This window comes from Falco rusticolus, chromosome 1 (genome assembly GCF_015220075.1).
Source record: "Falco rusticolus isolate bFalRus1 chromosome 1, bFalRus1.pri, whole genome shotgun sequence".
NCBI lineage: Eukaryota > Metazoa > Chordata > Aves > Falconiformes > Falconidae > Falco > Falco rusticolus.
In genome coordinates this window covers 12029872-12044513 of record NC_051187.1, presented here as the reverse complement: position 1 = coordinate 12044513, position 14642 = coordinate 12029872, and the positions used below count along the sequence as shown (strand labels likewise).

General features: G+C 36.6%; 1 protein-coding gene across 2 annotated transcripts in view; it reads right to left on the bottom strand.

Moving 5' to 3' along the window:
- Positions 1-14642, bottom strand: part of B3GNTL1 (UDP-GlcNAc:betaGal beta-1,3-N-acetylglucosaminyltransferase like 1) — a 128126-nt gene that overhangs the window by 34737 nt on the left and 78747 nt on the right. For both annotated transcript variants that reach the window (XM_037409836.1, XM_037409845.1), the window contains one exon: positions 3103-3198. In XM_037409836.1, coding sequence (XP_037265733.1) covers positions 3103-3198 — 96 coding nt within the window. The remainder of the gene's footprint in view (positions 1-3102; positions 3199-14642) is intronic.

Below are 14642 nucleotides of genomic sequence, written 5' to 3'. Positions count from 1 at the left end.
TCACACGCTAATTTTCAAGTGTGGATGCTGTAGGGTTAGGTAAACTCCTGCTACTTCTTTCACTAAGAAAGTACTACACTCTTTATCCAAATCAGTTGGATAACAGGAAGATTATTTCCCTTTAGTTTCCTAAAAATTAAGTCAGAAATCCGGTTCATGTGACTGTCCTAGCACTGGATAATATTTAAAATGTTACTTAATACAATAGCAAGGCCCACAAGCCTATAATCTTATTCTCAGCACACCATTAGAGCTTCCTAAAATCAACTACTTTTAAGTACTTCTACTTTAATTGTCATATATCAGAGGTTGCATAAATATGACCTCCACCATTTTAGTTAATGCATAAAGCAAACCTGCCAGGTTCTTAGCCACCATTTATGAAGATACTATTTAAGGTTCTGCTTGGACATTGCCACAGTGATCACATAAAAGGAATACATTTTCAACAATCACAGATCTTGACAAGAAAGGGCTTTATTTCTAAAAACATTTTGTAAATATTAAAAATAAATAAATAAATCAGTTTCACGTAATGTCTGGATGGACAGAGAGATAGATGCATACCTACCTGTAATGCAAAATAAAGATTGCATCATAGCTTATATGCAACAGCTTATAGCTGATATTCTATCAGTCCATCCATACTATTAACATAAACATCAAATCACAATTTCTTCCATGGAAGAATTATCCTCCATTTGTTCTAAGTGCTGAAATATGAAGAAATATGAAGGTGTTTGGATTTAATTCCAAATGAGGATTGCAGCTTTTTGGCATGGAAATAGTTTAGCAAATGGAGAAAGGGGGCTGAAATGTGGGGATTTGTTGGCCTGTTTCTTTGTTTACTTGCAGCAATATGATACTTACAGGTCGTACTGTTAAATACTAACCCAAAAATGGAGATAGAAGTGATCAGATTAACATAGTCAGATCATGGGGTCAGGGCAGAACATACACACACGTGGATAAGATCCTGAAGTACTCAGTACTAGTTTATAACAGCTCTATTGATACATAGAGAAAAATCTTTCTTTGCCTCAAAGGAATTATTTTCAAATGAAAATGAATGAGATCAATGCTAAATCCTTTACAGCGCTAAATGCTGAAAGATTTAGGACTTGATTTTCTGTACTCTAAACCCACACAGGACAAGGTTTGACGACTTTTTTGGTATTTATGGCTTTGTTCAGATCTGTCATCACCCTTGTTCATAGGGTATTTTTTTGAACATCCTCTGTATCGGCCAGGACGTGTTGGACACTTCACAATAGGGACAAACAAAAAGTTTAACTTATCATTGGTAATTTTTAAAAATAGGGCATACCATGCATTGTGCCTGAAAAATCATTAAGATTAAGACTGTCAGCGTATTACATCTGAATAACCAGTGGCATAGTTCTAATTATAGAGAGAGTGCAAAATAAAACCAAAAAAAAAAAAAACAACCCACCAAAAAAGAACAAAGAGGGGAAAACCCCCAAAACTACAAGCAAAAAGCACAGAACAATAGTCTGTTTAACTTAACCTATTGAACTTTATCATTAAGCTTGCTGTTCTATTGTTGTTACTCTGGTTTAGCTTGCCTGCTTTCTTTTTTGAGCTTACTAACAATGCTTGAGAAGTTAAGTCAGATGGTTCTTCAGAGAGTGAAAATACAATGATAAGGAATAATAATAAAAGAGAAATCAAGAGCACGGGTCAGCGAATGTAGACTGCATTGGGAGCCAGGCACCATTCCCAGCTCTTCTGCTCACCCGCCATGTAATTAAGGGCAAATCTTTTCACCACTCTAAACAATTCTGTTCTCTGTCCACCGTCTCCTTAAATTCTAATTTTTTTGGCAGCCCAAAGAATAATATTTGTGTATCCTCATACATACTGTCATGGTTTAACCCCATCCAGCGACCACACAGCTGCTCACTCAGGACACATACATGTGTATGCTAGTATGTATATATACACACACTGCATGGCACAGGAGGGCTCCATTTAGAGGCTATAAAAAGAATAAGAATCATAATATGTTGTAGTTTAAATAATAAATTAGGAAACACGCTGAGCAGATTTTTCTTTGGAGTACTATTAAATGAAGGCTTTCCAAAAAAAATTCAGAACCACCCATTCTAGCCCTAAACTCTCACCAAAATTGCTGGAAGCAAAACCTCTCAGGTCCAAACCACACAGAACGGATCCAAATGTGTCTGAATTAGATCTATTTGCCAACATATTTCTAGTACTACCACAATAAATACTGCCAACAGACATCCCTGGATTTTATTCCATAAACATGCTGATGAGCCTAAAGCAACCAAATCAAACTGAAACAGGAAATGTATAAAGAAAAAGAACACCAAACTGTCAGTGGAGGAATGCTTCTCAGATAACAGTCATTTTTTATACTTATATCTATCTACCTCTGTAATTTGTAACCTCTTAGTCCTGATCCTTGCAGAAAAGCTACTTAAAGTCTTCCAAGGACAAGCCTGAGAACTAACATTGACAGGTAGACACAAGACAAGTTGATAAATGAGATTTAACGATAGTAGTTTGATGGCACACTGTGACCTCCCCTCCTCCCACCTTTCTTCACCTTAGGGATATAAATTGTTCACCTTCTGAGAATCTCTGCTATCCTCACCCTTCTTCCCTTCCAAACTCTTTCACCAAATCTACCTTACCATTCAGAGATGGTTTATAATGAATCTATGAGCTGACCTTTGTTTAGCTTTCAGATCTGCTGCATCTATTTCAGTGACTGAAGAGGAGCTTGAATGTCTAAATTCTTCTTTAATTTTTCCAGGTATGCTGACATATCTAAAAAATCCGTTAGATTTATCTACAAAGCCCATCTCAGTTATGTCCTTAAATCACCAGTTACCCTAAAACAACTGTACTTGGTTAACGACTGTTTTTAAAAGAAACACATGCCACCCCAAAAAAAACAGGTATACAGTATGACCCAGATATTTTTAGACCTCAGTTTTTATCCACATCCCTTTGCCTACTGTTTCTTAGTAATAGGTTTAGGGCTTTCAGAGGCTGTTAAACAAAGAGATGCTTCCTGGACTACCTATCATCCATATCTTCCATAGCACTCACCTTTCCACCCTCATCAAATTTTCCAACGTGAAAAAACCATTCTCGAGAACAGAACCAGGTTGGCATGATCACAGTAGGTCCATGGGAGGTAAAAACCTAGGAAAAAGGTGAAAAAAACCTAGTCTTAATTAACAGAATGTGTTAAAACCATAGAATGAATTAAAACCAGCGTCTGTGAGGAATGAAGTAGACGTTACACATTCACCTGAAATACTGCAAATACTTACGCCTATACTTAACCTTCAGCAATTTTAAGCACTGAAAAACGCCAAGTACTTAAAATTTAGCTTGTACTTAGTGTTTAAACTGCGGTGTATACCAGCAACTTTGAGATGTCACAACCCAACAGATTAATCTCCTTCCAGCTTCATATTCCATAACCTTCTCTTCTATCGTAAGTTGCAACACCTGTAGGTTACTTCAAACTTTATTTCAAATTTAGAGAAGTATACTGGAAATGACGCTTCTGTTAATACTGGTAATGTTGATATTGAAGTGAATCAATTGAGACGAATCTTTAAAAATTAAAGTTCTTAAAATTAACCCTACAATTGCTGTGTGTTGATTTTCCATTTTATATTCCTTATACATATATTAAGTAGGAACTTTCATTAATCTTTTATTTCACCAAAGACACTTAAATCTTAACCAAGCTTGGACAAGTAAGATGCAATTTATTTTAAATATGACCAGAGCACTATGGATTTGCTACCCAGTGGTACCTACCTTAAAAGGTTGCTGAAAACAAAATGCTTTAGGGACCGAAAAGGGAGTGGCTATTAATTTCATCCTCTTGACTAGTGACAGCCAAGAACTATACAAATCGGTCTTTGCAGCTTTAAACAAACTTGTTGTAAACACAACTGTGAAATAAACCAGAATCTGGATTACTGAAGGTAAACTGGTTCTTTCTTTTATTACAAGATGAAGTATCCAGACAAACAAGAGACTGAACTTGTCAAACAGAACGTGCAAAGTTAAGACAGGAAACTATTCCTGCTTCCCAGAACGACACAGAAAATAAAGAGCACAGCCTGGTTTACGCAGGCCAAAGAAAGAAACCTCACAATTACTGCCAGTCGTCAAACACGAATGAAAATGCTGATCTTGTGAGCAGATGACTTCATAGCATGCTACAGTGGTAACATTAATATTCCTGTGTAGCTGACATTTTTAAACATCCGTCCATGAATGTAAATTTTGTCACGTGCACCTAAGCATTTACATTTTAAAGGTGCTGCTCTTGATTTCAGCCTGGGATGGAGCTCCTTAAACTCTTCTTGCCTGGCAATTTCCATTTCCACAGATAAACACAGATTTAAAACCCAAATTCTACATGCTAAGTTCTATACAGACACTTAAACCAACTTTCCAAATAAATTAGATTAGAAATCTAATCAAAATTCAACAGGTGATCTGCTCCCACTTTTCTTATGGCATGAACCATCTGACCAAACACAGGCATCCACTTTAGGGCGAGGCACGCTGCATGCTAACTCCAGAAACAGAACGATAGAACTCCACTGTCCATAAAGGGGTCCTAGGGTGACTCATCTTGGTACAGACACTTAAATTTTAGGCAGTCATACTTAGTCAGATTAAGCCCATCATTTAACGGCTACAGCTTAACACATTATCAGCTTCTTCATAACTGACAAACACTAGCTTCAGAAGTGCTAAATGTCAAAAACTCCCCCCAAAAGTCAGTGGGAGCTGAATGAGTCAAAACAATCCCAGAAAATCAGAGCAGACATGATTACTCAGTACATGGTTATTAGCTCCACACTAATTACAGGGGCAATTGAGTATGGCCTGAACCAAACAATGACCAAACAGTAATCCTAAAAGAAAACAACAGTAGGGAGAAAAGCTAGGCTAGAATGCCTTGCATTGAATCGAATTTCTGAATGAAAGAAAATCTTCAAAAGAAAGTCTTGAGCCTATTGGTATACGTAAAATGTGTTTGGAGAGGCTACAATGCCATTTCCTCAGTGCTGCCGGGATTATTAGAGAACGTAAATGCACTTTATCTTAAAGACATAGCTCAATGTAATTAGTCTTGTTCACGTGCAAAGAGCATACATCCCAAAAATCTTAATCTGTGTTCCATTGACATATATACTTAAGTGAAACCAAATAGAACAAAATTGAAACACCGAGAACAAAAAAACATTAAAATGTCACTTATATCAAAATAGATTATGACATGATGATGATGATGATGCAGTCAGGACACCATCACACGCTGCCTACCCTGATGTCTTTGCTAAATCAAACAGTTCTCTATGGCTCAGTGTCCATCTCGGAAGAGACACTAGAGGGGAATCAGACAGACAAAACTGAGACTGATGATGCCACATATGATTTCAGGGTCTTATCCTTCAAGAAAGTCTTTGACCCTGGAACAGCAAACTAGCTAAGAGTCAATGAATTTGTAAACAAATGTTTCTATATGAATATTTATAATGTGATGTCAAAATAAACTTTAGGAAATTTAAATTCATGCTGCTGCCACAATGGACAAATCCATGCTCCCTTGTCCCTTGCTATGCTAACAGTAACGTTTGGGAAGCTGAAGTGCCGTGGTCAGCTCGGTTTTCAGCTGGATCTGCTCCCCGATCCAACAAACCACAAAAACACTGGTATTACTACTAAGGAGGATGGAGGAAAAAGGGTACCACAGAGAGAACAGCAGGACCGTTCCTTTCAGCAGCAGTATAGATAATCCATAAACAATCTTTAACCTGCTAGGGGGACCCATATGATCAAGTCTAGTTTATAGTACATCTATATTAATTTAAGAGCTCTCCCACTCATCCTGCCCCTGGCTATTCATCCCAGGCACTTACAAAAGCATCGGCACCCACCTGACCCCCAGCCAGCGAGATCAGAGCACTGCATCAGTAAGAAACCTATTATTGTACTTTTTTTTTTAGGGTTAATTTTCTATAGCCTTAGTTTGAATCGGTTCACTGTGGGGTCAGACTAGCAGTACCACTGACACACTGGAGAGGGAACAAGCTTCGGAGAAGCAAACAAGACCTCCCTTCTTGGTTCTTGCCCACAGTTCATCGGTCCAGCTGGAATCTGAACCGGCACCCTCTGCCCAAACACTTCCACTGATGGGAGAACTGGCTCAGGAAAACCACTGAACTCCTAACAACTCTACTGAAACACTGCAGCATCTGCCAAACTTTTGACAACTACCTTTAAGAGCTTTTGAAATTTCATCCTCAAGAGGAAAAAAAAAATAACCTCAACCTTCTACAGTTTAGAAATTCTAGATTTCAGCTTGATTTAGTCAGATGGGAAGTCTCCTCTGGATTTCTTGTTTTGCCTACTCTTGTCATACACTCTTGCCAAAGCATTAAAAAATGGTCAAATTGGTTTACTCTGTGATAAAACCACAACTTCTCACTTTATGAGATTGACACTCAGGATTCTATCCATAAATCTTTCAGATTGCATGGACTGGAACCAGAGAAACGAAGAGGACATGCTAGCCTTAATCTGAAAAATCAATCAAATGCAGAATTTGAATTATGATGCAGCTCTGTAACTGCTGTTTAGTTTTCTTGGAAATGTTCTCCAGTTCTGCCCAATAAATGTCCTATCTCACCTTGGAACCTCAGTGGGTTTTCAGTCCTCCGTGAGGAATTAATTCAGTGAATTGGAAAGCAGGCTGGACCTGTGAACCTTTCACACACAGCTGTATTGGAAGATTAATGCTTAATAACAGTTGTTATTAATACAGCACACTGTATGCCGTACAGATTATCTAAATCTAATCTAGTTGAATGAAACCAACTTGTTAAAAACCAACCACAGAGCTTGTAGATGCAGGTATAAATCTGTTCAGATTTAGAATTCCTGAAGAACAGAGTGTTGTCATAACCAAATTGGAATCCATCTTCATCAGTTCCCAGGGGATGGAGACAGGCTGCTATTTCAGCACTATATTCACTAAATTATTTTGAACTTTTATGGTCATCTGGTTTTATTCCAAGGACCAAGTAGCAAGTAATTGAAACCGGTTTGTTCTTGCTAACTGTTTGGCTATCAAATTACATTCAACTATTACAGAGACTCTCTGAAAATAAATCTAAAGAATATAAAGAGTTGATAAAGTGACTTTCATTTGTTGTGTTTCAAAGCTGTCAGCAGCACATGTAATCCTGGTCCCCACTGATGCTCACTTCAGATCACGTCAGCGTTCAGTATGAAATGCAAGTTCCAACACTGAGAAAGGCATTCATGTGTTTATAGTAACTCTTCAAGGAAAGTTCTATTTCCTGAAGCAGCAAATCAAAATCTAACAGCAGTGTGCCAAAGGAATACATGCAGATGGTGAAACAACCTTATCACAGTATGTCATGCAGAACACAGAGAGGAAACCAGGCAGTTCACAAAAACAAAAGATTTAATCAAGGGCCCAAATTGCTTTCCAATCTAACAAGCTAATTCCCCAAAATACACTGCACATTTAATTCTACTTATGCTATAGCATTTCTGAAAATTATGTCCACACAGATCAAGGATTAGAAGCAATCTCTTATTATAAATAAAGCTTTCCAATACCCAGGGTCACACATTAACACATTAGGTGTAAAAGAAAATGTAACAAAAGAAAAAAAAATCTCACATGGTGAAAGGCCACAATGATTTTGTGAGCTGCAGGCAGACCACAGGCTAAAGGACATCGTCACTCCTGACTTAGAAAAAATTGTGTTAAGATACCAGTGCATTAACTCAGCGATGGATGTACCAAGACATTACTAAAGATTACCAGGTGCATGTAGTGTGACAGAAGAGGTATAGAAGGTAGGGAAGAGAAGAAAAGACTCCTTATCCTACTTCAAAATAGTATTAGGCAAATAATATTTAAAAAGAAAAGAAGAAAATCATAACAAACTTTATTAAGATATAAGGAACCTAAACACCCAGTCTGGTATGGATTACATTCAGTTAGTTTATATTGTACGGAATTGTTTTACCCTTTCATATGCCTACATAAATAATTGCCTGTATCACCTAATCATCACATGCTTCGACTTTAGCTGAAAACCCCTGCTTTGAAGAAGCTGGGGTCTGGCACAGAAAAAAAAAAAAAAAAAAGTACATTTCAGAAATAAAACATGCCATGACTCTCCATACTGAAAGGCTGATATATACATAGTAATTCTGGTACAGGCTTAAGTAAAAATCAGCATTACTTCACCTTCACAATCCCAAATTCTACTTAGCAACAAACTAATCAAAAAGAATTCAAGAGGCCTGAGAATTGCTAATGCCAATGAAAGCAAAGAGCATTCAGCACCTCCGAGAAGGTATTCCAGTCCTGCTCCCAGAAAATTTATGACCTATAGTTCCTCATGATTTCCTCAGGATTTGAAGCCTTAATGAAGGCTGAAATGTTTCACAGTTTGCAGGAAATAACAGACTCTTTGCAGGAACTGAACCAGTGATAGCAGCTGTAGATGATGCTTTCTCAGTTGCTGTATCTGGGTTTTTATCTAGTGTTTCCTACTACTATTTGAAGGGACCTACACTATTTATTTTCTCCAGCAAGTAACTAGATTACACAGGTAGGTCCCTTTCCAGTATATAGCTGGAGAGCAGAAGTACTGCACTGCAGAGATGTTCTCTTACACTTCTGAGTACAATCCTTCCCAGCATTTCAAAACTTCATTGAGGTTCAAATTAGGATACTATTAAAAAAAGGGTTAGAAAAGTGCTATCTCCTTCTCTCTTTGGTCAATCTTCCACAGAAACATAGCCAATGATCAAATCTGTGTACAAGCTGTAGTAATAATAATTTATGTTTGATACTTTAACCTACACAGCCACTGTATGATTGACAGTTAACTTTTCTTGAAATATATGTAAAAATTCTCAAGCCTATTCCAAGGTGCAGCCAGTCAGTAGTATAGTACAGAATATTTACATAACGAAGTATTACATGATTTATGGAGTACCAGGAATATACACAGATTATTTTTTTTTAAAGGAAACAAACAAACAAAAAGATTCTGCATTCAAAGTTATTAGAATCCTAGTTATATAGACTAAATAATAACGCTTGAACGTGTTCATTTTTATACATAGGCTGTTTTCCTGAAAGCCCAGGAGGTTAACCAAGACATAAATGCTATTACATTAAAAGCTGATGTTTGCTTCTTGTTTTATTTTTTTATGCGGAGTGAAAACTGTTCATTAAAACATTTATAGTAGATTTTTATACTTTCTAAAGTATACCTAAATCTCAAGGGACACAATGCATGAATCTCATACAAATCCCTCCTCCCGACTTTCCTGTATCCCAACACTTCCAGTTCTCACGAAGTAAGTGGACAACAGCCAGAGGAGGAAAGCTGGGAGAGCAGCAGTGCTGGCATAAAAAAATTTGAATTTGTTTTGTTTGAACTGCTGTCATGAACTCTCTCATTCCTCAGGGATTTTTACATTCTTAGTACTTTTCACCAGGCCATTCACTTTAATACAAACATGATAGTCCTCTTTATAGATATTTGACAATTATACTAAAACATAGAATTCTATACACATAATATTCCCTATGTGACATAAAATTTTAATATCAAGTCTGTGCACTGTTGGGTGTGAAACTTCCATCTGAAATGAGTAAGAGGGCGTGTATTAACATGGCATCACCTCCTCCTGACATCCCTGGCTACAGCAGAGCACCACAAAGTGAAATGCAGGGTAAAGGCTGTTTATGTCGGGCTGCACTCTACCTACCTTTTTTTAAAAAAAAAAAAAATAATCTGCTGCTGAAAGAAAATCTGTTTACAAATTTTCTAGAGGTAAATACATTAACTTTGGGTTTATAGTCTAGTACATATGTATTGAATTAGCTGTGTTTTTGCTTTACGTGAGCTAGCCCATGCCAGCCTCATTGTGCTGGATAATTGAAAGCTGACTGACTATACTGCTGAATATCTCTTTTTTGTAGTTGAATGCTCCTAGTAAAACTCAATAGCAAGAGCCATTCTTCTAGGCTTTTTCAGAGCTTTTCTCTAGTAATGACGATGAATTAACCTACTGCTGAAACGAAAAGAATAGATGCATGCAAAGGGAATAGCCTGTATGATTTTAGCATGTCTTACATCTTTTTTTCTTGTCTGTAAGCTGCTAAAAGTGTTCTTTGTAACATCCATGCCTTAACAAGTCTCTCTAATTCTTGGAGACTTTCCAGTATTTAAAGAGTCAAGTATTTACAATGGAAGAATTACTCCATCCAGCAAAATGAAGCATTCTGTACCAAGAGGTTGTCTACTTGGCTTGCTGTTTATGCTGAGCTTTTACCAGGAAAGAAAGAAAACAATCTGCTTAAAGTTGTATTAGCAGATTCTAAATTGGGATGAGAACAAACAAGAAATCTGCTAAGAAGCAACACTGACCAATGCTCAGGTAACAAATCTTAAAAATTATCTTTCCATTTGACTTTTGGACACATCATATTTTTGCAAGATGAAGACTGAATAGGTCCTTTAGATTTTGAGACAGTACCCAAATGAAGGTAACATAACGGAAATATTCTAAGTTATTACAAAAAACTGTATTTTTAACATAGTGATTTTAATCTCAAAGATCCACAGAAAACAAAAAACAACATAAATGTCCTTTTTGTAATGACAGGACAATTCTAGTCTTACAAAGAGTTATAAAATCTGTAGTGTTCATCAAAAGACTATTTGAAAGTAAGTACTAGTCATTTACTGCCTATAAAAACATCAGCTATATTTGTGACTTCTAGAATAATATGTAATAGATGACAACATATACAGCATGAAGATAATGATGCTAGCCCTGCAATTGTCTGGAAAATCCTCTTTACTTTGGATTCACACTGTTACCTCTGAGGAACATCTCCTGCTTCAGTGGTCAGGGGTGCCAACTCCAGGGAAGTGTATGCTGCTGCTGGCTGAGCATTTTACTAATTTTTTCCTTTCCTACCCATCTTCCTGATGACTTCTGCTCCAACTTCATCTCCCTACATGGTGTGTAGCAAAAAAAAAAGACTACCCTGCTATGTCCACTATTAACAAAGTAGTCAGTTGCTTGCTTCTCTACAACTTGCTAGTAAAGAGGAAAACAAACTCACGTAAGAAACAACATATGAAACTTTTCCACATACCACCTTCTATAATTAATGTTCAGTTGATATGGGAATAAACCTCCAGGTAAATCTCAACTTCAGCAAATTTTAAAATGCAGGTTGTTTGAAAGAGAAACATGAAATATTTTTGAGAGTTTAGGTTTATCCAAAACATATCCTACCTACTAAGGCTCACTGATGCCCCTTTTCAAGTGAATGCTCATGTTCTGTAAGTTGTATGAACTTGGAATTGGGGGGACATATGAACCTCAGTTAAATCAAAGAAATACAAGCATCTTCTAAATAAGTATGGAATTGTAGGTAAGGAGATCACTTTTGAATTTTAAAAGTTCAGCTGTGTGCTAATGTACATGCAAAAGATCCACCAGAGAAACAGTAAATATGCAAACTTGCTGGGTTGGTATCAACACAAATGGTATTTCTTTTGTGTGGTTTTCCCCCCTATAGACTTTTAACTTTTAGAGTAGGCAAAAAGGGAAAATTTAGATAAGATCTTAGAAGACAGATTTTGATTATGTGATTAACAACTGCAATAGTAAAATGTTTTCTTTAGGAAAACAAAGCAAATTTTACCCTAAATCTCTCCCTCATGTCTTCCATCATATCACAACTCTTTGGGGGGTATCAAAGTACCAAATACTTTCCACTGTCCCAAAGGTATTTGATTTGCATTCTGTATCATTTCAAAATTGTGAACAAATTAAAAGCAGAAAATAAAAATCAGTTATTTAATTAATTTTAAAAAAGAAATATTACTTCTAGTGCAAGAAACAGTAACACAATGTATTTCACAGGGGGAAAAAATGAAACTCAGAAGAGTTTTGTTTCACAAAAATGGCCTAATACTAGCCTTCTGACCTTTGTTTCATATCTTTTACACCACAATACACTTTCTCATAATGATACATACTAACTGAGGGGAAAAAAACCAGTACCTCAGCAGAAGTTTTTACACACACATACATTTTTGGTAATGAAGGGGACCTAATACATTTAAGAACCCAGTGACCTGTTACAACAATTTGTTTTTCAGCAGCACAGAAGACAAAACTGGAAAGACCTCAACCAATCTTGAGAATACGCAGAAATAAAAATTAAGTGCCCATCAATTTGTAAAATCTGAGAAAAAACAGAGCTGAGAGCACTACAAAGCTTTTCCCTCCTATCTGCGTTCTCTTGTTTCAGCCTCCCTAATAACTTGTTGATGGGTTTATATGTGGGATTTGAATTTGTAGGTTCTTTCGCTGCCTCCCAGCCAACAATCTGATCAGCATATCCTCTTATTTGTGACTGCTTATTCTATAACCAAAACTCTCATAGCATGGGTAATTTGAAGGCCATACCGTATCCCTGCAATTGGGTTCCAAGTATGCATCACTCCTGACATTTATTCCTACGTTAAGTTCTGTCTGAACCTGGCATTCCCTGTCACTGGTTTGAATTAGTTACTGCTATTCAGACAGTCACTCAATCTATCCAGCATGTTAAAATATTTTCTAAGTCTCAAGAATTCCATGATAAGAAATAAGGTAATAAATAGCTTAAGATCTTCCCAGTGGAGCTGGTATGAATTAGCTTCAAGGCACTTATGCTCCAATTAGAACAATGCAAATCAACAATAAAGAACAAGGATTAGGGCCCAGATTAATCCTAAATCAGAGATGTATAAGCAAGCAGCCCAGGCAATATGAGTCCTCTCTATCATAGAGAATTTCTGCCACGGGGCACCTCAACTCGTCTGAGATCTCTGTTGCCGTCTCTAATGAATATAGTTGAGCCCCTAGAGAATGAAGCTTCTAAATTCACTAGTTCAGGCAAGCACCTTTAAATGGGTGAATATCTACCTAAGCCTCATGTATCCATACATTCCTATAATCAGGCTATTATAATTATCCTCAAATGGATTAAATTAATTTCTGTAATAAGTAATCACCTCTAAAACGCTGCTTTGGTATGCTACATGGATCTGGTAATAAGTGCAGCTAAACTGTTCAAAGAATTAAGAGGAAGTAAATTCTGCTACGCATATGAAAAAGATCTTTTACATTCTTATTTAATACCTTTTTCTTATCCTGTTCTGCAGAAATATTTACATCTAAAAGGATAGTAGACACATCCTATCTGGCACGCAGCATCTATCATGAGTAAACAGTAATGGCATCGTAGAAACATGGCAGCAAAAAGGGTCTTGCTGTAACTTCAAAGAAAAAGTATTAATAACTATCTGAAGGAAGCCAACCAGATCAGAAAAGAAAATGTTGTTTTTTCAGCTGCCAAAAAGCTGAAAATCAGTGGAGGAAATAGATGCTAGAATTGTACTTAATGTAATTTAAAATCTGAAAACAGAACAGGAATTTTGGCCATACTGAAAACCATGGTTATAGCACCAGCTGGAAAGAATCTACTAAGCAGCTCTTGTGGTTTATATCTCTGAAAGTTTCATGGGTCACTCAATATAAACACCTTTGTTTGTCACACACATCCTGCTAAAAATGATTAAGATTTAAATGAGGTTTCAGACCTCTTAATTACAAGTTCTGAAAAAAGGTAGCATAAACCACAAAACCACAATAATAATGCATCTTGGAAATATTGCGTTTAACAATATTTAATAATCCTAATTGCCTTGTCATTACTTTGTAAAATTTAGATAAAGTCTTCGATAATTTTCCCAAAAGTCAATGAAATTTGTAACAAGAACTTTGCATATTGTACTTGTAAAAAAAATGAGGTAAACACAGCAATCCAGGAAGAACTTTCAGCAAAGTTTTCTCTCTGTTTTTTCCTAATAATTGTTGATGCAAATGATTATGAAGGTAGGGTCCAATCTTTTCCATAATAAGGGAAGACACAAGTTTGGACATTCCTATAGGGAACAGCAAATCTCTCTGCCACATGGATGGAGTGTTCAGTGTTACAAACTAAGCAAGTGAGGAGTTTCACTGAAACAAACACGTCAGGTAACAAACAACTGTCATTTTGAAGCTCAAGTACAATGCCAGTGTAACAAGAAAGGAAAATGAGTAAGAGCACTAATCAGATCTCCCAATAAGGCTTTAACCAACTTAGCTTTCTATTAAGCACAATCGATATATCAACAATACTTACTCTTATTTCTTATAAATATTTACTATTCTTTTTATTTGTTGCATTAAGACATTATAACTTCTACCTACTATTTTAACTCTAGATACCCACTGAAATCTATGAGAAATTCAGCTTCTGATTAGCAACATACAGGATATATAAACCTGAAGCTCAGAGTCCCTGTGCAAGATGCCAAAAAGGCCCAGCTCTAGAATTAGGGGACCTCTGCCCTGCAGTATCCCGGAACACATTCAGAGTTCCTCTTGGCCAGCGCGGGCAATTCTAGCTGTTCAGAATCCAGTTCAGAAACACCTGC